The 22890-nt window shown below is 46.5% G+C and overlaps 1 protein-coding gene across 4 annotated transcripts in view; it reads right to left on the bottom strand.

Annotated features, from left to right (window-relative positions):
- Positions 1-9948: 9948 nt before the first annotated feature.
- Positions 9949-22890, bottom strand: part of LOC120894363 (protein ECT2) — a 77030-nt gene continuing 64088 nt past the window's right edge. For 2 of the 4 annotated variants that reach the window (XM_040296890.1, XM_040296889.1), the window contains 8 exons: positions 18967-20466; positions 13602-13733; positions 13054-13443; positions 12589-12985; positions 12325-12485; positions 11655-12197; positions 11394-11543; positions 9949-10991 (listed from right to left, as the gene is read on the bottom strand). In XM_040296890.1, the coding sequence (XP_040152824.1) occupies positions 10857-10991; positions 11394-11543; positions 11655-12197; positions 12325-12485; positions 12589-12985; positions 13054-13443; positions 13602-13733; positions 18967-20466 (3408 nt within the window). In that variant the 3' untranslated portion in view covers positions 9949-10856. The remainder of the gene's footprint in view (positions 10992-11393; positions 11544-11654; positions 12198-12324; positions 12486-12588; positions 12986-13053; positions 13444-13601; positions 13734-18966; positions 20467-22890) is intronic. The other 2 variants (XM_040296892.1, XM_040296893.1) reach the window with 2 other exon arrangements.

Here is a 22890-nt window from a genome sequence, read left to right as displayed (position 1 = left end):
CGGGCCGTACCACAGTAGTACACACACACACCTGGTGGAACCGCATCAAACCGATTCGAACCATGCGGCGGCTGGGGCTTAGTTTGCGATCGACCAGGCCGGGCCTAAAGGTGCGAATAGACCCCGCTGTGGCGTGTGGCAGCAGTTTCGCCATCCACTAATTACATGCCAATTTTCGCACAACAGTAAAAAAACGGGGATGTGGTGATGAAAGAAACGGTAGTAGTATCACCTTCCCTTTCGAATGTTCTAATGAATAACAGCATAAAGTAACTAATTTTACAGAAAGTCGATTAGCATACGGTTGCTAAAGCGAACAAAAAATGGTTTACTTTTAGCATCGTGCAACAATTAACGAATAATAGCTCAAACTTCCAAATTTGTTTAGCAAACAATTATTCAGTCAACAAACAGGCTATTATTACGCATCTTTGTAGTTTCTTTAGATAATTATGTTATGTGCATGTTAGTTAGTCAATTCTGGACACTTCTAATTTTGACAGCATTTGAAGCTAAAACGTCAGTTAAACATTAAAACTATAGTTATAAAACTATATGCTTTAATTTTAGTTAAAATGCGCTGTCACTACTGGTTGGGATCTAAACAAAATCAAAATGTCCGGAATTATTACATGTTTTGTGTGTTTTATTTTGTAACTCAAACAATTTCTGGCAACATGCATAGACAAAAGGTAAAGAAAATACCGATAAGATCTGATAGTAATTTAAAATTGCGTGAAGATGCACAACTCTTTAAATTTCAGATATTAGAAATTGATTGAGGCCCGTCTCGTGGCACAATCGAAACATACCCGTCATGGGTTCAAGCCCCGAACGGACCGGACCGTAACCTCGTGTAGGGACTTGAGTGTGTATACGTGGGATACGTGTAGGGACTGGACTTGACTATCCTATTATTGTTGTTATGCCAAAGAAAAAAAGAAGAAGAAGAAGAAGAAGAAGAAGAAGAAGAAGAAGAAGAAGAAGAAGAAGAAGAAGAAGAAGAAGAAGAAGAAGAAGAAGAAGAAGAAGAAGAAGAAGAAGAAGAAGAAGAAGAAGAAGAAGAAGAAATTGACTGATGATGTGCCACGCTCATCATCTAATATTCGCATTTATCGAATTAATATAAAAAAATTGTTTACACTACCGATTAGAAATTAGGTATTAGTATTAGGTATTAGGTCTAGAAATACAGAAACAGAATGTTGAAACAAGTAATTTTACTGAATTTTCGGTGTGGTTTTCGTAAATTGCATGCTCTATAGCTCAAAACACGCCTATATCAAAAGTAAAAAGTAATCTTTAAAAAAAAACATACAGAAAGCTGTCAAATAAAAACTAACATCTTCGAGAATTGCTTCATACTACGGAAAATTGCTGTACTGTAAGTGTTTTCATGAACTATTCATTACAAATGCGATATGACAGGGAGATTGAGTTATTTAATGTTATAGAAAATGATTTTTTATCGATTTGGAATGCATTAAGCTTCATATTTCAGCACATTTGTAAACAAAGCCAAATCATGAAACCAAAACTACTTCGACTTGCTTGAACATCACTAACTCTAATCGCACCTTAAGAACGATCCGAAGACAGGTCACGGGCAGTCCGTTGTTGCTCACGCGCACTCCCCCCCCCCTCCCGTAGTCGGATCAATGAAGATGGAACCAGTTCAAACTGAACCGCATGGATACACTGACCCTTACCTGCCGGCGTGCGCACGCATTATAATGTATCGGGTGTGACGTGACGACGGACGGACGGCGGCGGCAGCAAAAGCCAGCTTGCGCAGAGCCCGCGTGCAGAAAAGACCGGTCTCGCGATCACGCTCACGCGCGTTTCAGTAGGCGATGTCGCGTGAGGAGGGGGAAGTGTCACAACACAACAACACGGGACTATGACATTTTGGAGCTCCGACTCTCTCTCTCTCTTTCTCACGCTATTGTGAGCGTTATGTTTTCGAGAGAAGTTGGTTTGTCTTGTTAGATTCGTTGCAATTCATCCGCAATACTTGAAATATCAGACATCTGAGCACAGAACGAATCTTTTAGTTACCGTTTGCCACTCCATTAAATTGCAGTACGTTTTACTAACTTTTCCCGTACCATCGGCAATTGATCGGCGCTGGTTGATTAATGAATGGAGTTTGGGCAATGCTTCTAATCTAATCCCTTCCAAAGCACCACAGCAACATAATTACCAAAAACGACCCCACCGCCTAAGTCACCTGTCGTCGAAATTTGTCGAAAATAGTTAACCCGGTGTTCGGCTGATTAGCGTGACATGTGATACCGCTCTGCGGGGAAGGAGATAGATAGAGACCAACCGGGATACGGGGCGCGCTCAACATTCGTTTGCGCTCCAAAACGATATCTAATTGCGTACGCGCTGAGCACAATGTTCCCATCACCCGTAACAACCCGCAACACTTTGGGAGCAACACAAATTAGTCCGCTTAATAGGGGGCCCAACCAATACTGGCGGGAATGCTGTGCGCGGGCACCTTTTGGGGACCGTCCGAAAGCATGCACGTCGCCCAAATCTGCTCAAAATTCCACCAATCGATGTGCCAATTCATTCATTCATCCGGCAGCGCACCAACGCACTCTTGGAGGACACATTTTTGCCCACCCAGTCCAGTGCGGGAAGGGTGGGTTGGCAACACTGGGTAATTGATTTGATGGCGAGCGCTTTTTGGTGGACGCGCAAAGTACTGCCGCCACCGTTTCGCTAATTAAATTGCCATTTGACACCTAGGGCGCAATTGGAGTGTGCGGAGGCGCCGACGCCGATTAGTCGGATTCGTACTGGAACGGTGGACGGCACCATCACATCAGAAAAACTGCAAGTGGACGAATATTTTTGTATCGGGCCGGCACGGTTCGACGACATTAATGTGTAACGACCGTGACACATGGAGCGCGTCCGACGGATCTACACTATTATTGTCGACTCTCCTCCTCTTTCGCGCTGTCTTTTCGGGTAGCAATTTGCCAAACCCGACCGAAACCGATCCGAACCTGATTCGTGCGGTGCACCGTGATACCGTCCAGTTTCTTCCTGTACACCATGGGAGAACCCGTTACACCCAAGCCAAGGACGGTTAATAACGTACCGTTGACCATATTTATCGCTGCAGCATCGCTGACGTTGCCGTGGTAAGTTCGCTCTTAGTCACTGTTTCGTTTTCGAGCGAGTAGGGATAAAGTTTCCGTCACGTTTTGCATGCTGCTCCCCCCGAACAGCTACGTCATTTCTCGCTGCAAACAAACAAACAAACAAACAAATATTGAGCATCGCTTCTTTGATGCGCGGATGGCTGGTCGATTGAAGTTTCGGGTTGTTGGATGATTGAATTAGCGAGCGGTCGCGAGAATGATTTACAAGCTGCAAACGGTAGCCAGACATGAAAGAACTCATTATGCTCAAGTCGGGTATGGCGTTTCATTGAGCGAAACCAGGTGAAGCTTACCGTGGGTCAGGGATGGGTTTGTCGTGAATAGAGCATTTGGTGCATGGACGATGGAATAGTTCCAAGAATTCTTGTTCGTAATTGTGCTGAATTTCTACAGAAATTTCATAACTTGCACAAAGCAATAAGCTTATTACTGGTAGACATCAAACGAGTTAGAAGTGTCACGTCGCTGGAACTAATTGGTGGTCTGTAAGGTAGATGATGCGACTTATACAAGATGGGTTGTGGTTTGATTCCCATCTGAAGCGTGTACAAACTAGCAACAACACTTTATTTACTACTCTATTCGGCTATTAAATAGTAATATAAAGACACATTCACATTCGATGTTATTGATATACTTCAAATATACCACTAACCATGGTATTATCATTTATTTCAGATAAGTTGTTTTAGTGGCAAATGTAGCAATCATTGTCATGTCAATTAAACCTTTTCTTTCAATTAAACCAACAATATTGGTTACTTAAACTGTACACAAATTAAGTACCCTTCTTTTTTGGTAAATGATTTTTATATCATTTTATTTCCTTTTTTCAAATCTTTCTTGTTTCGTAAATATTTGTCCCATTTTACGTATTTTACATGAAACTTTTCTCTTTAATTTGTTTACATGTATTTCCTACTCTTTATTTCGTTTGTGTTAGTAGTTATGCTAGTAGTTGCAACAATTACAGGGGTATTATGGTGTTGAATACCGCCTACAAAATATTCTCCCTGATCCTTCAGGATCGCCTTGTCCCGCACGTCGAAGAGATAGTCGGAAGTTCACCATGCGGCAGATCTTGGAGAAGATGGCTGAATACAGACACAACACATACCATCTCTTCAGTGACTTCAAAAGCCGCATATGATAGCATAGCTAGGATAAAACTGTACGACGCTTGGAATCCCGGCCAAACTGATAAGGTTAGTTGGAATGACTATGACCAACGTCACTTGCCTGGTGAGGGTGGATGGAAAACTCTCAGGACCTTTTGGTACCACTGGGGAGGTATGTGTGGAAGGACAATGGAGGAGCTGCTATGATGACGAGCTATACGAGATGTACAGCCTATCGAGCTATACGAGATGTATAGGCCTACACGAGATGACGGGTTATACGAGATGTACGGCGACCTCACTGTCGTACAGCGTATCAAGCTAGCCAGGCTCCGGTGGGCTGGGCATGTTGTACGCATGGAAGCCCGTAAAATCTTTTTAGGGCATCCACAAAGACAGAGGAGGTGTGGAAGACCCAAACTGAGCAAGATGGCGTGGAGGCGTCCACCATTAAGGCCGGGATAACGAACTGGCAGACGAAGGCGCGAGACCGCGAGCGATTTCGGACACTCCTGAGACAGGCTAAGACCGCAAAATGGTTGTAGCGCCGGATAAGTAAGTAAGTAAGTAGTTATGTTATTATTCATTGTATTTTTTACTAGTTAACTTTATTATCATAGCTATTTATCATTCTTTTTACCAGTTACTGTTGTTCAAATAAATTCAATAATCAAGAATTGTTTACGGATTTCGCTTGATATTGTTTTTCAAAATTCTAAAAAAACAATTTATATAATATGGTGGAAAATCGGCAATAACACTAATGCTTTCTCCGCTTACATTGTTTGCTGCTAAATTAACACTAATGAGCTCAGATACCTGACGCAAACGATGCACTTCATTTCTATCACAAAACCATTCTATAGAGTGCACAAACACACTCCTACTACACATTTCCTGCAACCCATTTCCCTGCAACACTTGCACAGATTGGAAATGTTATCTATCACAACACAGGCAAATTACCATCATCCCTACATCATCATCATCATCATCATCAAACGGGTGCGTCACAAAACCTTCTCCTGTGGAGTGCAACATCAGCACGACGGTTATCATGAAACATCACCAGAGTGTGTTTGCCTCGCTGCAAACCGTTTGTTCAGACAGAAACGGGGGAGGGAGGAGGGAGGAGAGAGAACATTCCGTGAACATTCCGCAAGGTAAATAGTTGATTTACGCGAATTACCGCCAGGATGCCGCACCACAGGATATGAATTGCACTCCCTTCACCATCCGCGTTTTGTTTCAAGTGTTTTATTTATTCTTCTAATTATGATAAATTGCCGCATTAGTGTGCAACCCATCGGGACGACCCAGCCGCCCATCGGGAGAGATGATGGCGGTGCAGCAGCACATGAAAATCATTTGCCAATCTGCGGTCGCCAGCTAAAAAAGCTAAACAATACACACGCGTGCCAATCGGATGGCTAATAGCAACAAAAAGCCCCCGCGCCGCGCACCGGTTGGTTGTTGTTGTTGTTGTTGATTGAAATCGATTGGCTAAATGTATGCATTTATGCTCAACAAAGCGTTAACAATAAAGGTACGCGGTGTGTGTGGGGGGGGGGGTGAATCGAGGGCATCAGGATTAGCAAACGATAAAACGCGCATAAAAACGCAAATAATAAAACAACGGTTGAATGCTTAAACACACAACCAACCATTCACTCCATTCCCGCTTTACGACTTCGAGAGCACGATAAACATCGCTTTGTGTGGCCTATTTTTAAGCATACGAACATTATGCTCTTTCTGCCCTCATACCCTCATACCCCATGAAGATAGGGACCAGGTAAGATAGGTTGCCGGGGTTCTTCCCAAAGTAATGCGCCACTAATTGAATCGCGTGGTAGCAGCGCACCGCTTGAAGCGTGTGTGTGTGTGTTTTTTTTCTAATAAGAATGTTAAAGCACTGATCTAATTGTGGTTGAAAATAGAGGGCGTTACACACTCACTCACGAACGGGAAAGATAGAGAGAGAGAGAGATAGAGAGAGGGACGGCCCCCGCAGGGTTGAAATTACTTACAAAAACACACATTTGTCTCGCGTACCCTACAATTATTGGCTGTGGCGCTCCTTTCCCGTAGGAATTAAAGGGAATTAAAAAGTGGGAAACAATTCCACCACTGCAGGTTCACCTTTAAGCGTACATTTCAATTACAACAACCTAACCCCCATTGGCCTATAATAACGGTTTAGCTTTTACTTGCCAATTACCCGTGAGGGGGGGGGGGGGGGTAAAACAACACACAAAACCCTGCTGTCGGTCCGATTCCCACGTGCACACAGCCATAGGAGCGGGGTTGAGGGGACCAAAGTTCGCTTTTCCACCAATTAAACATTCAAACATTCGCTTCCTTCCTTTTGCGAACCCCCTAAATGTGGATTCCTTCTGGCACTTGGTGTAGCTAAAATGGGAAGAAGAAAAAAACCCGCATCAAAATCGGTTTCATTAAAATGGAAAGAAAGGAAAGGGACGGAAAAAAACGTACGTCAGCATCCCTTCTTCAGCAATGCTGGTTCGACTTACACTTTACACCACACCTGTCATCGATGGAGGGAAATTTGTAGCACCGAGGGATGTCGGCATTAGAATTCATGACCCGTTGTGACCCATTCGATTCCTTTTCTGTTCTTGCAAACGTTCCAAAACACCGGTGGGCAACGGTCAGATGATTGATGCGGCGGTGAAGGCAAAAATCATGCTGATGCTGGCAGCCCTCGGTCCACGCGGCCCAAACACGCAGCAGACTTCGCCACGGATGGGCTACTGCCCGGTCCGGTCTGTGTCCGGTCCACCTTTTCATCGGGGGAATGGGGTTGTACTGTGTGCTAATGTTGACTTACGATACACCCCTCTCCCGGGCAGAGTGAGATACTTCCACGAACGGAACGGAACGGATGATAACCCATCGAGCTCGAGAGACAAGGTCCTGGCGTTAACCTTTCCTTCCACATTTGACCACCGGTTGGTAGGGTTGTCCAAAAAATATACAAATCATTCGCTGATTACCCTTCCGAGAGCAGCAGTAGTAGTCGCACAGAAAGGTTAAGGGCACACACACACACACATGCCCAGCCAGACCGCCACCAACCCCCTCCATTGCGGTCAATCCCCGGTCACGCATCCACAGTTCCGCATTGCGAAATGGGTAACAGCAGCAGCATCCCTCTGCCTCTTCCTTCGTTCTTAAGGCGGTGGCTTCCTTTCCTTTCGACCACCGGCAAAACAAGCCAAACCTGCCAAAGCTCGTTCTCTGCCCTCTTTCCGTCCAGCCCCTTAATCATGCCAGTCACCGTGCCCCCGATGAAGCGATTTTAGTGCTTTTCTTCTTCTCCCGGAGGGTTTGACGGCTGTGTTTACACAGGATACACACCGGTCGCCCTTGCCACCTTGAAGTGATCTTTCTCTCTCACTCTCTCCCCACCAGAAGATGATTATGTTTGCCCAACTCGGACAACGGGGTTAAAGAAGGACACAGGAGAGTATGCGAAAGGAAGAGAGAAAGCGCGCGCGCGCGGTTTTGAACGTCTTCAACGCCACACCGCCGTAGGGACAAAAGTTTTTCCCTCGAGTGATCCAATTATCGGGTTTCCGGAAGACTTTCGCAAAGCCCGCCTACTACCCGCCCTTTTCACCTGCTGTCTTTCACCGGCTTCCTCCTGCACAATCATACAGTCCAGTGCGTTTCTTCACGCACTTCACAGGCCACGATGCCGCGAGGCAAACGCAGATGAAAACGGGACCGTTGCGAATGGGTAGGGAGGTTGGAGGTCGGTTATCGTTAAGGTTGGCGACCTCCGGGCGGGTTTTCCCGGGTCTGGGTTGGGTTTTTGATGGGTACGGGAGAGAGAGAGCGCGCGCGCTGAAGATGATTTGACAGTAGCCCGGGGGGGTAGAGGGCATTCACAACTGGCCACACGAATTCTTCCTCCCCGGGAGTTGTCGCTCGCGGCATCGATTGTGCATCCATCATTCGAGTTGGATTTGGAAGAAGGAAAACTCACCCCGGCAGTAAATAACTCTCCGTCTATCGGTCGGCATTTTGTTAAACTGAAGTTTCTCCACTTTGAAATCATGGCTCGTTGAATTTTCTATCAATCTGTTCGAAGCAGAAGCGGAGCAAGCAACACAACAAAGACGGTATTATTTCCTGTGGCCTTAACTTTCACCTAAAATCCTTGATTTAGCTTCACTCGAGACAATTCCTTCAACAACTGCACGGTCCACCGGTCTACTTTGATGGTTTAATTTGACAACTCACACCAGTTCTCATTCAAAGTGTGTGGTTGATTCTCTCTCTCTCCCTCTCTCCCTCTCTCCCTCTCTCTCTCTCTCTCTCTCTCTCTCTCTCTCTCTCTCTCTCTCTCTCTCTCTCTCTCTCTCGCTCACCTGCATCCCCATCATGTAGTAAATTCAATTAAACTTCACCTCAACGATTATCGCATTATAATCACGCGCCGTAGGTAAGAAGCGCAGCACAAACGGCTGACCTGCCTGATACGCGGGTCATGCTAACGCGTTCGTCCCCGGCGTCGTTTAAAACTACATCCCTCCCCAACATCCCGGATATCCGGCACTCTTTTAACGTGTAATTTCAACGCCCCTCATTCATGTGCACCGCAAGTAAACGAAAAAAAAACAAACAAACACAGACGTTTGTAACGCGCGTGGATAAATGGCGCAAAACACTCTCTCTCTCGCTGGTCCTACCAACGCTGGGGCGCAAAAGCCCCGGAAATCTTTACAGAAAAAGTACACATCCTAACGGTGATGATGGCGGTGCACAGCAGCACACAGCAGGAGAGAGAGAGAGAGTGGAGTGCAAAAAAAGGAAGAAAAACGTGGCACAAAAAGAGGATCTTTTTTTGCTCTCCTCTCCTCTCACTATCATGTTGTTTGCTTGCTTTTGCTTGTTTTTTCCCTTTCTTAAAGGTTGTGCGCTTTTCATAACCTTGAAAAAGTAACCATACCTGAAACGATAGCAAAAGTTCTTGATTTCTTATAGTTTTTATCTTTGCCTCCCCTCCCGTTCCCCCCCCCCCATCCCTTCTTTCCATCAACACTTCCGGGACGAATCCATTTTCTTTCACGCTATAGTAGTGGGGTGCTGTACTTACAGTTAGTGTTGCGTCTTTTTTTTTTTTGTTACTTTACTTCACTCTGCACCTCCATATTTCCGTCTACTCTTCTTGCACGCTCCGGAAAACCATACTTTCGGTGTATCAGGGCCATTTCTATTCTATCTTGCTATGTTTCCTCTCTGTTTGTTACGTTTATTATCCGGTTCTTTTCACCGAGCGAAAGCATTATATCTACCAATGCATGGCCCTTTTGTGTTGCTCTTCACAATTGTTTGCTTACCAGTTGTTTTTTTTTGCTTTCTTCGATGCTTTCCTTCTTTTTCTTTACGTACGTGTGTGTGTGTATTTGTGTGGTTTATTGTTTTCCGTTTGCAGCAAGAGAAAGCGTTGAAAATCAATATCTAGTGTTTGGGTTGAATTTCTTCCCTCCTGGGATGCGTTTTGTTGTTGTAACTCATTGTGAGCAATTGTGAGCAATTTTTGTTTTTACCCACAAACAGTTTGTTTTCTTTCGTTCACCACCATTCTTCTCTGCTGCACAATAAAACATTCACAATAGTTACAAAATGGGTACATATACATTCGCGGGTACGGTTAGCGGGCGCGCTCGCCAAAAGTACACGAAACCACCCAACCTTCGAAGAGGTTTCTTTATTTCTATTCGTCCTAGCGTTTCTCGCATTCACCACTTGCTTCGAAGAAGAAGAAAAAAACAAGCAAACTATACTCTCCACTCTTGCGCGCTTCTATTTTCTCTTTCCCATCTGCACCACCTTCCTGCTTACCAGAGGAATTCTGAGAGAGGGACACCACACCATTGCCATTTTTAAACTGTTATATTGCTTTATAACCTTCCCACAGCTGCATAGCTAGCTACAACTGCACACACACGCGTTCGATGACTTTCTTGATGAAATCGTGATGAAACTCTTCCCTAAACACTTATCATAAAAGTAGTTTGTTTGTTGTGCGCGCTTGTTCTATCCGGTCACATCTATCCCACCCCGTCTCCCTTTTGACTCGGATCGACCGAGCGTCCGGCGTGACAGTGAAAGGAAAAACTGCCATGCAACTGTACCATCAAGCGTTAAAAGTAAAGTATGATTATTGATACCATAAGTGTAAGACTACAAATCAATTAAGAAAAAAAAAGTATTGACAACGCACACACATATCGTACGGCTCGTAATTTTGAACAGAGGGAAACAACGACACTACTTCCCAAAATCTGCATGGCATGGCATGGTAGCGCGCAATTCGATTCGATAATGTTATAACTTACTAATCTGTTGATTATAATATGTACATAAATTTCGAATAGCATCAGCAGCAGCCGCTTTATAGCGCTCGAACGATACCGCACACGCACACAATCGGTACAACTGTCCAACTGTACAATACAATCGCGTTCCAACTCTCTTCCTTTCTCTCTCTCTCTCGATGCTTTAAAGCGGATCAAGCAGCCTTCTATAGGGGTCGAAGGGCACCAATCGATATGGGTGGATTTTTGTTTTTGCGCGTCGGCTGCACGGACATCGGCGCTACCAGCTTGGAGGACGAGGGTGACGATCCGTTCGAGTCGGCTCCTTCCTCACACACCTCCTGTGTACCGCGGGGAGAAACAAACAAAACGAATGATGATTAATTTAACACACACACACAAACACCCGAAAACGAATCAAAATCAGTGTTGTGCATCTTTTGAGAGAGCTCGACAGGACACGACTAAAAGGATTTTTATACAATGGTTCACGTATGCTTTAGGGCACCCCGCGTCAAGTGCTTGATAATGCACAACGCCGCTCTGTTGCAAAGGCAACATTTTGAATGTATAAAAATCCTTCAACAGCGACCCCGGAAAGTGACACAACGCATCGACCTTCCGCAATCACAGCGTACACGTTCAAGCAAAAGTTGCACTACACTACGCTACTAATAGTGCACAAGAGAGAGCAAATATACAGGAGTGTAGGAAGGATGGTGATGGTGGTGTCGCAACATTACATTTAAATTCGTACAGCTTGCCAGTTTCATCTGTGCCAGCTGGGAGGCGGGCGTCAGTGACTGCGTACTGCCAAACGGCGACGGCATCATCGTGGACACGGTGCGCTTCAGCTTCGAGGGCGTTTTGTTGAACGAAAACACACGGCCGACCTGTGTGTGAGGAGAAAGGAAAAAAAGAACCGTTGAAATAAAAAAAAAAAAAGCAGAAACCCCCCGTCGCGCTTTATCGAACGACCGAGGACCAACGGAACAACGACGCACCTTCATCCGCGTCTTGGAAGCAATTTTGAACGCTTTCGACAGCGTGCCCACATTAATGTCGCTCACGTCGATGTCCACCTCGTCCGCGGTGCTGTTGATCAGAAAGTGGCCCGCATCCGTCCGGCACGCGTTCTCCGCCATCTGCTTCGACAGGCTCTTCAGGTAGAGCAGCTTGTCCTGCTCCTCGTCCGCAATGTTGAACGAGTACTGGCGGTCCTTCGCGTTCTGGGCCAGCTCGCGGCAGTTCAGCATGAAGGCGCGCGGACTGTCCACAATGTTCACCACCAGCTGGACCGTGCTGAGCGGCATCAGCTTCACGTGCTTGTACGGTTTCGTCGTCGCGCAGGACGACCGCGTCAGATTCAGGCTGTTCGTGTTCGGCGACTTCACATTATTGAACACCCGGGAGCGCTTTTTGCACACCTCGAGCGTATCGCTGAACAGAAACAGTACCAGCGGGTCGCCGCGCCCGCTCAGACTGTCCGACAGCTCCGTCACCTCGCACCGCGACACGAAGCTACGATGGGACGAGACGAGATGAGGCTGGATGGGGAGGGGAAAACATAATTGGTTGAAAATTAACCCACAACAAAAAAGAAATAGAAAGGCAGAACCAATTGGGCCGGAAAATTAGGACACAAGCACAACACACACACACACACATACATACCGGACAGTTGTCGATATCGTTGAAAATGTCAAACATTGCCATCTGTCCCTCCGTTTTGCGCTTATCCTCGTTAATGTACGTCATCACCTCCCGGATGGCTTTCAGCGCGTCGTCCAGCTTTTTGTGGTCCGGATTCGCTTTGCCAGTGTGCTTCAATATGTCTACAAACAGGGTGGATAGAAGGAGAGAGAGAGAAGAAGAGACAATGATATACGCCACACGCTTTACACTACTTGCACCAGAGTACGGCGGCAACACGCTTACCATTTAGCAGCAGGCTGATGCTGGGCAATCGCTGCACCGGCCGTATCATCAGATCCTGCAGCGACTGCCGGCCGCACTCCGGCTTCGCCTGATTAATCTTGAGGAATGCATGAAACCGCGGATTGCTCGCATCGCACTGGACGAGCGTTTCCTTCATCTGCTCGAAAAAGTTCACGTACGGCGGGTACGCCTTCAGCAGATCGTCCCGATGGTCCAGCACGATCTGCCCGATCAGCACCTCCTCGCTCCAGCAGGCGTGTATCGCCTTCAGCCGGTCCAGCATCCGCTTGTGCACGTCGTGGATCGGTAGAAAGTTGCCAAAGATGGACCGCAGTTCCGATTTGTTCAGCAGCGGATTTTCATTCTCCACCATCTCTTCGAGCGGTTCCTTAAAAAGCTGGTAACAAAAATCGACAACAGATGAATAGAAATATCAATTTTCTCTTTCCTCCTCTCTCCACCCACCTTCACGATCGTGTCCAGTATGCCGACGTAGTTCGATTCCGTGTGGAAAAAGTCCATAAAGTGGTTGTGCCGCATCGACTGCGTTTTGCCCGATTGCTGCTGCTGCTGCTGCTGGTCGGCGGACGCTTTGGCCGAATCGGGAATGGCGTTCTTCTTGCTGCTCTCATGCTTGTCCGGGCTGACCGTGCAGTCCAGGAAGCTGCCGGACACGGACAGCAACCCGGCATCGGACACGGACGAGCGCCGTTTGCCGACACCGAGCGGCGTCCCGCCGCTACCACCGTCCGCCGGCGTTCGCTGCGAAAGGCGCTTCCGTTTGCGCTTGTTGAAGCTGACCGGCAGCGAATCGCGCCGATCCACGACCGGTGTGTGCGCTATGCTCTCCAAATACTGTATTGCACGCGCGCCCCGGGGAGAGAGAGAGGGAGTGTTAAAGATAGTAAAAAATAAACATTAAATAAAGTAAGGGTTTTAATGTGCACTTGAACACAGAAAAAGGGACACACAATAAAATAAAACACATCTGTAACGATGGTAACAACACTTACGTCCGCAAACAGATAGTCGAACTCGTTCGCATAGCCTGCCTGGATCGTGTACCAGAACCAGTCGGCCTTGACGATGTGGGTGTTTTTGTTCTTCGTTTCTGGTTTCGCCTGAACGACGTGCTCATCCACCACCTGGCATGGAAGGGGAGGTACCAGGGAGGTTCAAGGGAAGAGAGAGAGAGAGAAACAAAAGGACACACATATGGTGAGAAATTATTGTAATTTTGTATTGTAAGCTTTAAATTAAAGTGTAAGCAAATCTGCAATCTTCTAAAGGAAAAAAGAGAAGGAAAACTAAATCATTATATAGTACACGGTTGCGTTAAAGGTTAGTTAGTGTAAATCAAGCATGAAAGGATTATAAAAAAAAACTATAAATTATTAACACCAAAATGTTAGTCATTTATTATCCTGCAAACACCACGGGGCGTCGTATTGCCTTATCGGACAAGAGAAAATGGCACACTTAAAGCAAAATGTAATAGGATTAAGATTTGTTGTGGTAATATGACGATATGACGGTATGCGTAGAGGAATGCGTGATGGCCCAATGGCACCCAAATGCGTTATATTAAATAATGCCCGATGATCGCTCTGGAAAAGCAACCTTTTTCACCTACCCCCCCCCCCCTCCCCACCCCACTAATATGGATGAAGCACACAGTGCCGCCGCCGCCGCCACTCAAATTACTCCCGTATGCATGCACTTGATGGAAATTTCATCAGCTTTATTGGGATGCACACATCGCATACAGAAGAAGAGAGAAAAAACGACGCGAAGCTGTACAAACGTCACGGTGCAACTCCTTCCCCATCCCTGCCATCGCACCGGGCATATAGCTTTTAAGTGTCATTCATCGATTGGGAATTAAACATTATCCAAATGGATGCATAAATGATGGATGACCGGGCACTGACCGTGCGCCCAGGGGAGAGAAGGGATATGATGAACAGTGTGTGTTCCGGTCGGTCGGTCGACACATATGTTCCAAAATATGCAAACCCCTACTCGCACACACGGTGAAGGACAGGTGTGCCCGGCGATGCAACTGCCAATTTAACGGTATGTTTTCTCCTTCTCTCTCTCTCTCCTTCTCCCTCTCTCTTTTATTCTGCACTTCTCCCACCACAACCAACAGAGTGCGGAGAGGGAGGATGGTAAGTGATTCCGGATGAATCAGTCGTTAAAAGAAATTTGATTTTACTTGATTCGGAAGTGAACCGTTGAAACCAAAAAAGGTAAAAAATTGTACAAAAAGCACCGGACTTCGACAGGCGCACTGGGAGGGTGGTGGTGGTGGTGGTGGTGGAGAACCATTTAAAGGCACATAAAAATGCAATGAGCATAAATTAAAAATCAAAACCCTTCAAACGGGCCATGACTGGAACGGTACGCGGGACAAGGGTATTGAGGGTATGGTGTGGGACGGCGGTGGACACGTGTCACGGGCGGTGCAATCCTGTTGATGGCACGGCGAGGTGTTAAAATAAACCAACAAGGTGTCGAAATGGTTGCTGTTGCACTTTTTTCTCCCTTTTTTTGTATTTCAATTGCATTTCCATTTTCGATTGAGAGAGAGAGCGAGAGAGAGAGAGAGAGAGAGAGAAGAGAAAGAGAGAGAGAGAAAATAACTCAACCAAATAGGAAAAATATAAAATAAAATTTCCCCAATCATACATCAAAACGCTATGAACACTTCAACAGGTTGAACCCGACCGCTGATACTGATCATCCAATCAATGGGCGTCACTTTTCACTCTTTCCCCTCGGTTTCGTACTCCTTCTTTTTTCCCTAGAGAGTTTCAATTTATAGTATTCACTTCACTTGCGAATAAATATCAATTTGTAAAATGAAAGCAAGTAGTAGAAGGTGGAAAAACTAATTATCCCCCAGCAGCGCATCGCTGGTGGTTGGCTTTTTGTTAACATACTGCCCTCGCTCGTGCATTTTTTCATTGTGGCACAAAAGATTTGGGCATTCAAAGCACCGACACTTGTGTGCACGAAAAGAAACAATAAGCAATGAATTTCACAAATAAAGGTTATTATTGAGCTTATTTTCAACGAGGGTTTAATGCAAGGTTGAAAAACTGCACATGAGCAACTTTAACAGACGAAACGGAACATAAAGAGAGACACAAAAGGCACAATGCAATTACAGCCACCGTTAATGCAAGTGGAAATGGGCGAAATTTAATCCCACGCTTGATATAAACGTGGTAAAATTCGTGCATTGTTTTATTACTATTTTACGCCCGTTCCGTTCGCAATACTAACTTCCTGGTAATGGTAGGAGAGAAGGTATGAAACAAGGGTTTTTTCGTTGTTGCTGTGTACCCATTGTATCCTCAACATTGCCCAACCAGATCCAGCAGCAGCAGCAGAAGCAGCAACACCAGCAGTTCCAGAGTTTGAGTGCGCGTGAAAAGTGCGCTTTTCCGAAACGCACAAATCACATTTTGTGTGCCACTTCTGTGTGCATGTGTGTGTGTGTGTAAAAAGCCTCTTCCCGTGGGGGTGTCATCCGTGCAGCGATTTTTCATTGTTTTATTAAGCAGCTTCACTCGCCGGCCTCAACAACGCCCTTCTTGAATGGATTTTTGTGCATTCATTGTCGCGCTTTAAATTGCACAAATAAAAAATATATACATCCCATTTTTTCCCATTTATTCCATGTATCCCCTTTTTTGGTGTGCGTAGCTGGGTACAAAACGGAAATCGAATCCAGTAGGATTTTGCCGTGCCTTTTTTTATTGGAAACACGACACGACTGTCAAAAAGCAACGACATTGATGGAGACGCCCGGTTAGTGACAATGATGTTTATATAGTTGTATATATGTAAAAATCGAAAGGGATGGGGAGGGATAAAATAAAAACGCCAGCCTAATGCAAAACAATGTGCGTGTGTGTGTGAAGAGCAACAACACATCACATCTTTTTGGGAGAGAAAAAAAACTCCCCCAAAACCGGACACCAAAAACAAACGACGGGAAATGTATAGAAATTGCAATAATGAATATCAACGCGATCAACGAGTGAGTGAGCAATTGTTGTATATTGTCTGTCGAGGGGTTGGGTTTGATTGGTTGGGTGAATATTTCACTTTTCAAATTGGATGGAAAGCAAAGAGGGGAGGGGGGGAGAATGATAACGAATCGGAATGAAACGAAAACAACAGCCACACCTTCCCTTTCTATCCACCCTACCTCCTTCCACCTTCCCTTTCTATCCACCACCACCGGCCGCCACCAAATCTACACTCTACATTGTGCATGCGATCGTGCGACACTGGGAATAAAATTAATTTATTCTACCGCTTTTTACTGTTACTGTATATTCCTCTCCTCACTTATTGATTTATGATTCAGGACTTATATGTTGGAAGCAGATGTTATGATTGGTTTTTTTCCTACTTTATAATTGTTTGTATTATTTACTTTATAGCTCCTTATTACGGCTGTGTATTTTTGATTAATACTCCTTTTCCTACATATTGCAAGGTTTTTTAGTTGATTTCACAAGTCTAGCAACTTTTAATGCAGCTGCAGCATTTAATAGCACAAGCGCATCAGTTGTTTTCGAAGCGTAAACACGCTTAAGATAACCTTTGCACTTGATTTCGCAAGCGCGGTACGCAATATTACAATTCCAGTGTTGCGTATTCAAGGAAGTATCCAACTACAAGAGTATAAACGGATTTAGGGCAATTGACAGCTTGAAAACAGGGTTGTTTACAAGTTTTTTGGAGATTTTAGCAAAAATTTCCGAAATATTTCTGTACTTTTGATTTTCGGGTGTATGCATTACTTTGAACACGTTAACAAGCGCTGGTTAAACGATTGTTTCAAGCCGCAACAGCATTTGTGTACCGCGCTTGCGATAATACCAAGGGCAAAGGTTGTCTTACGCATGATGACGTTCCGAAAACAACTGATGCCGTTGTCCTGTCAATTGCCGCGGTTGCGTTAAACGTTGCTACGCTTGCGAAATCAAGTTCGAAATCACGCTTGCGAAAACCCCTCATATTACTCATTTCTTTCAGTTCAAAATGTTTGAAAAATCACAACAACAAAAAATCATATAATTGAATGCTCATAATCTCTTAAGGACAAATGCAGACACATAATAAAAACGCAATCGCAAACCAAAAAACCGATTATACATCGAACAAAGCAATATACAATACACATCGTGCAATACAATCACGAAAATCACGAAAGCAAAACACAATACAACTGTTTAATTCTCCGCCCGAACAAGGAATTACAACAACGCATTGCTGGGCGCGAACACGCTTGTACAAAACACGCGGAAAGAGAAAGAGAGAGAGAAAGAACAAAAACTACCAATTGAGCACAATTCTTGCACCAGCAACAACATATCCCGCAGGTTAACAGACATTTAAGCATTGCGAAATAAATGCCATAAAAAAAAGAATACCGAAACACGGCTGAGAACACAGAGCATCATCGCCTTGTTCTACCCCGCAACCCGCTTCTCCCACACAACTAGACCGACGAGCTCACTGGAACCCCACACTCCGTGGATTCGGAGTAACATCCGGATAATCCAGATTAAGTGATTGCCGCCGGCCAGCCGAGCCGGGCAGCACATTTGCTCCTCCCGACTCATGTATGGTCTGGCGGGCGCAGAAAGCCCGAACCCGAAGAAGTGATCCTTGGACGACTTATGCACAGGAGAGGGGTGAGCAATCGTCCAGAGTCCATTGTTGGGATGGCTGAGTCGGTTTGGGGAGTCGGAGGTGAGGGAGGAGAGACACGCAATCGACCACCAACTAAAGCTTGGCGAAATTGGGTGTGTATACCAGCGGTTGTTGAAATTGCACTTAAAACCATCTCGTAACTCGTAATTGGATCTGTTCGCTTTGCCGCCACACAAGCACACGCACACACGCACACACCATTGACAAAGCAATTAGTGGGCTTACTGTAGTTTTCTCCTTTCAATTAATTCGATTCCTCCTCGTCCTCTTTTCATATTGGAAACAGCAAAACTCTCTTCATGTTGAGCGCACCCTCATGTGAAGTTGGTTTCAGACATTCGCATACACACACCTACATAAAATCGTCTATCGTCCACAACAAATCAGAATTCTGTTCAACAAATCGCTTGGAGTCGATCTCTAAGATACAATAATTAGTAAAGGAATTACCACCAAGTGATGTGTGCTAGATTACACTAAAGATATACCGGGAGGGATGCTTGATACTACTGGTTTTGGGGATCTCATCACAAGACCCGTTCGCATACTCTGATCGATTCGAAAAACAATACAGGGTTGAAAGAACTTGGGAGAGAGATCAATCGGGACATTACGAAGAAGGTGCTGCTTTATAAATACCGGCATCATGTCTGCATCTTCCGAACCAACGCCGGCGCCGGCATCGACATTCTTTCCCAGCTGCTCCTCGTCGACCGCCATCGAAGAAACGGCATTCGTAGCCTTAGCCGCCGCCACCGCCTCCTCCTCGTCCAGCTCCATCAGCGTATCCTCCTCATCCGCTCCTGCTCCACCAATCGACGCGATCGAGTGGCGTTGCTGCAGTGTTGCTGCACCTTTCGCCAGACAGCTCCCAATCTTGCCCCGACTGCGCGTCAGCATCTTCGTAGCGGAACCGTTCTGCCCGCCAAAGCTGGCGGCGGCAACCGGCGCGACCGGCGTCTTGAAGTCCACCTCGCTCCGATCCTTGCACTGCTCGGGCGTGTGCGGTCCGGCCGACACTACCACGGCCGCCTTCCCGCCATCCACCGACTTGAAGTTGCACACCTGCTTCAAGCTGTCCAGATTGGCCGTCGTGATCAAACCCCGGCCCTTGATCGTCTTGGGCGTGCAGTCCTTCTTGCCGCTCTTCGTGATCTTGTCCCGGATGCTGCGCAGCTTCTCCTTCACCGGCTTCTTGATCGACTCGTTGAACGTCGCCTCGATCGTGTTGTTGATCGACGCGTTCGACGCGTTCGGGTCGACCGAGCTGCGGCGCGACCGCAGCATCGTCTTGATCGGCGTCTTGATCGCGGCAAAGCTCATGCTACGCCGTATGCCGCGCGTAATCGAGCCCGTCCGCGTCAGCTTCGGCTTTTTGGCCGAACCGCCGTGCAGTAGTAGGGCACCACCACCCCCACCATTGGTGGCGCCGGCGACGGTCGATGCGATCGAAATGTCCACCGACAGGAGCGATGGGTCGTCGAAGCTATCCTCCTGCCGTTTGCGCTTGTACGCCTCCCGGCTAGCGATCACGTAATCGTCCATGGTATCATCGTCCTCATCATCCTCATCCTTCTCCTCCACGATGCGGCGGAACGACTCGTCCACCATGCTGCCGCCGCCCCGTTCGGTTTTTAAAATGGGTGAAAGATTGTTCGGGTTGAGAAATTCGTTCGCTTCGCCGGATGTAAGCACGATGCCGTCCTGCTTTGGTGCAGCAGTGTTTGTTGTAGCTGCTGCCGGCATTGGTTCCGGTGCTGCTCCCTCATCAATGTACGGCACCGCCGGGCGGGTGATGCTGCTTTCCGCAAACTGATTCTGATTGTTGTCATTTTCCGCAATGCTCAGCATGTGATCGCCGTTCCGATCGTTGCGGCTTCCTGCCGGCTCTGCTGCCATTCCTTCCGTCGATTCGTTCTCTTCCGGCAGGGACGGTAGTGCCGCGGTGGCTTCCTTTCCGGCATTGCTCTCCTGTGGTTGCTGCTGCTTCAACTCCCTCGCTTCAGGCTCTTCGCTCCCAGGTACATCCGCTACTGCTGCTGCTGCTGCTGGTGGTGAAACGGTGGCCAGTTTCTTCGGCGAAACACTCTCCAACGGCATGGTTGCATCGATCAAGTGTGCGCCCGTGTTTGGCATTACCTGCAAAAGTGAGTTAATATGGTCGATGGTGTGTTCATGCAGCTTTTGGAAACAGTTATTGCGGGACAATTTGGAGCAGACCGGCCGTGTCCCAGTGTCCCACAGAGAGAGTGTGAGAGAGATGGTGAGGTGGTAGGAGGGAAGTTGAGAGGATTCTATTTCCTTTGAACTACTATCAAAGCCCTGCCAAAATATTCAAAACCAGTTGTACATTGTACGCCCAATATCTCCAAACTACAATCTATAATATCGGACGCACACACACACCCGCCCCAATTGCCCTCCCCTCCTTCTACAGCTCCAATATCCCGATATCAGTGATATCTGATTTATGATCAATTATTTAACCATTTCCGCTGATGGACACACCACAAATCACCGGACGCATCCCTTCCCACACCCGAGCGACCGCACGCTCGCACGCTTTTCGGAAGCGACCACGGGCTTTCCACGCATCAACCGCGCGCACACACACACAGTACGCGCCACCCGAAGTTCCCTCGTTGAAGGCACATACTCACACGGAAGGACGAAGAGTATGCGATGGTAGCAATTAATCAATTAAAGCTTTTCAGATTCGGTGGTCCCAACTTCACCAGCTTTAGACCATTGGAAAACGGACGCGGGGGGGATGTGATGTGCATGTATGCACACATCCCGCGGGCAGCGCTACATGGTCGCGCTTTTATCAAAAGGATATTGTGAGGAGGAAGATCAGAGAGGGAGCCAGGATAAGAAGGATCCTCACAGAACGTTCAACAGTGTGCTTCCTGGTGAGGGAGGGTGGTAGAAGGATAAGCCTAATGAACTGCGGGGAGGAAGTGAAAAGCGGAACCCAACCAGGACCGTCCATTAATTACACTTTGAATAAATTGTAAACCCCGGCATCATATATCAAAACGCCCAGAGCAGCAGCAGCAGCAGAGAGAGAGTCCTTTGAACGAGGACGACAGTTTCACACACTCACACACGCGCGCATGGTGTAAAGTTGTGGCTGAAGCGGAGAGGAGGGTTGGCCGGTCATAAATTTCCCAATCCATTACTACGTGACTATGTGTGTGTGTGTGTGTGTGCGCGCTTACTGTGTAGCTAGCGAAACGAGTGAGCGCGCGCGAGAATGGAAATCAATCGGGACGCGATTTAAAAAGTTATACAGCATATAAATTAAATCGGGTTCTAGTACTCTACAGGGGGCTACCTAGAGGGTGACAGACTAGGAGTATGTCGGTGATAGGTGGGTGTGGGTTCGTAGGCATAGGCGCTCTAAATAATTGAAACAATATAATTGAAATCCACGCAACGTGCGATAGAGACACACCCAGATTGGAATCCTCTCCCCAGACCGATTGTCGGTTAATCAGCATACTAGCAGGGAGCAGGGAGTGGTGGTGGGTGGAAAACCAACGGAAAAGAAGCGGCAGAGGCGGGACAGATTGTCCGTGCACTGACGGCGGGTAACGATAATGTCGTAAGCTCCTATTACACACTCGATTAAAAGGGCATTAGCGATAGTCGCCAACGGCACTTATTGAGTGTACTACTACTGCTGGTGGCTAATTCCACATCCGGGACCAGATTCCCCCTGGAAAGCACTGTCAGGGTAGGGAGGTGATTTACGCGATTCTATGGAAAACCGCAACATAACGCTCCCCTGAATATGATGCCCCTTTTCCAACCCCATTGAGCGGTTGATTTTTCCACGTGGTCTTGAGGTGAGAAAGCGTCATGCGGGAATTAGTTGTTAGTTGTGCTGCTTGCTGATGAAAAGGTGTGCCGATTGGACGGATGGATTGGGGAGTTGTAGGAGTTATGAATGGTGTGGAATGCAGCCCAACGACATCTACCACATATTGCACTATTCGTTGTCTATGGACATTTAGGCCTGCGTTTCGTGCGATTAATTGGAAATGTTCTAATTGGAAAGCGGAAGTTAGTTGTATTACTTTGTTGGCTGCCGTTTCATTTCGTTTTGAAGATTGATTTGATTTCCTTTCCTTTTTCCCTCCGCTATGCTTTTCCTGTTTTTCTTTTTGTGATGGTTTATGATACACCCCGATCGCCTCTCCGCAAACAACGCTCATTCAAGCTCAGTAATTGATCAATCGATCTTTCCCAAACATGCAGCTGATGTGGCGTGTGTGTATTTAATGCCTAGCATTATGTGCCCGTTAAAGTGGGTTAATTTTAAAATTACAATTTACATGAACAAATACACACTCGAAAACGATACCAGAGCACATACTGCACATAAAGACAACAATTACAAAACATACGACCGGCCCACCAGTACACAGTAGCGACAGACAAAAGCAAAGAAGAAGAACAATTCTAACCACTGCTCTGCCCCTTTGAATCAGCTAAAAAAACCCCTCCCAAAACGTCGACAAAGATAGAGGTGCAACACAATTAGTCGTGAGTTTTGGT

The sequence above is a fragment of the Anopheles arabiensis genome, chromosome 2 (assembly GCF_016920715.1).
Source record: "Anopheles arabiensis isolate DONGOLA chromosome 2, AaraD3, whole genome shotgun sequence".
In the NCBI taxonomy this organism is placed as follows: domain Eukaryota; kingdom Metazoa; phylum Arthropoda; class Insecta; order Diptera; family Culicidae; genus Anopheles; species Anopheles arabiensis.
This window is presented reverse-complemented; position numbering and strand designations above follow the sequence as displayed.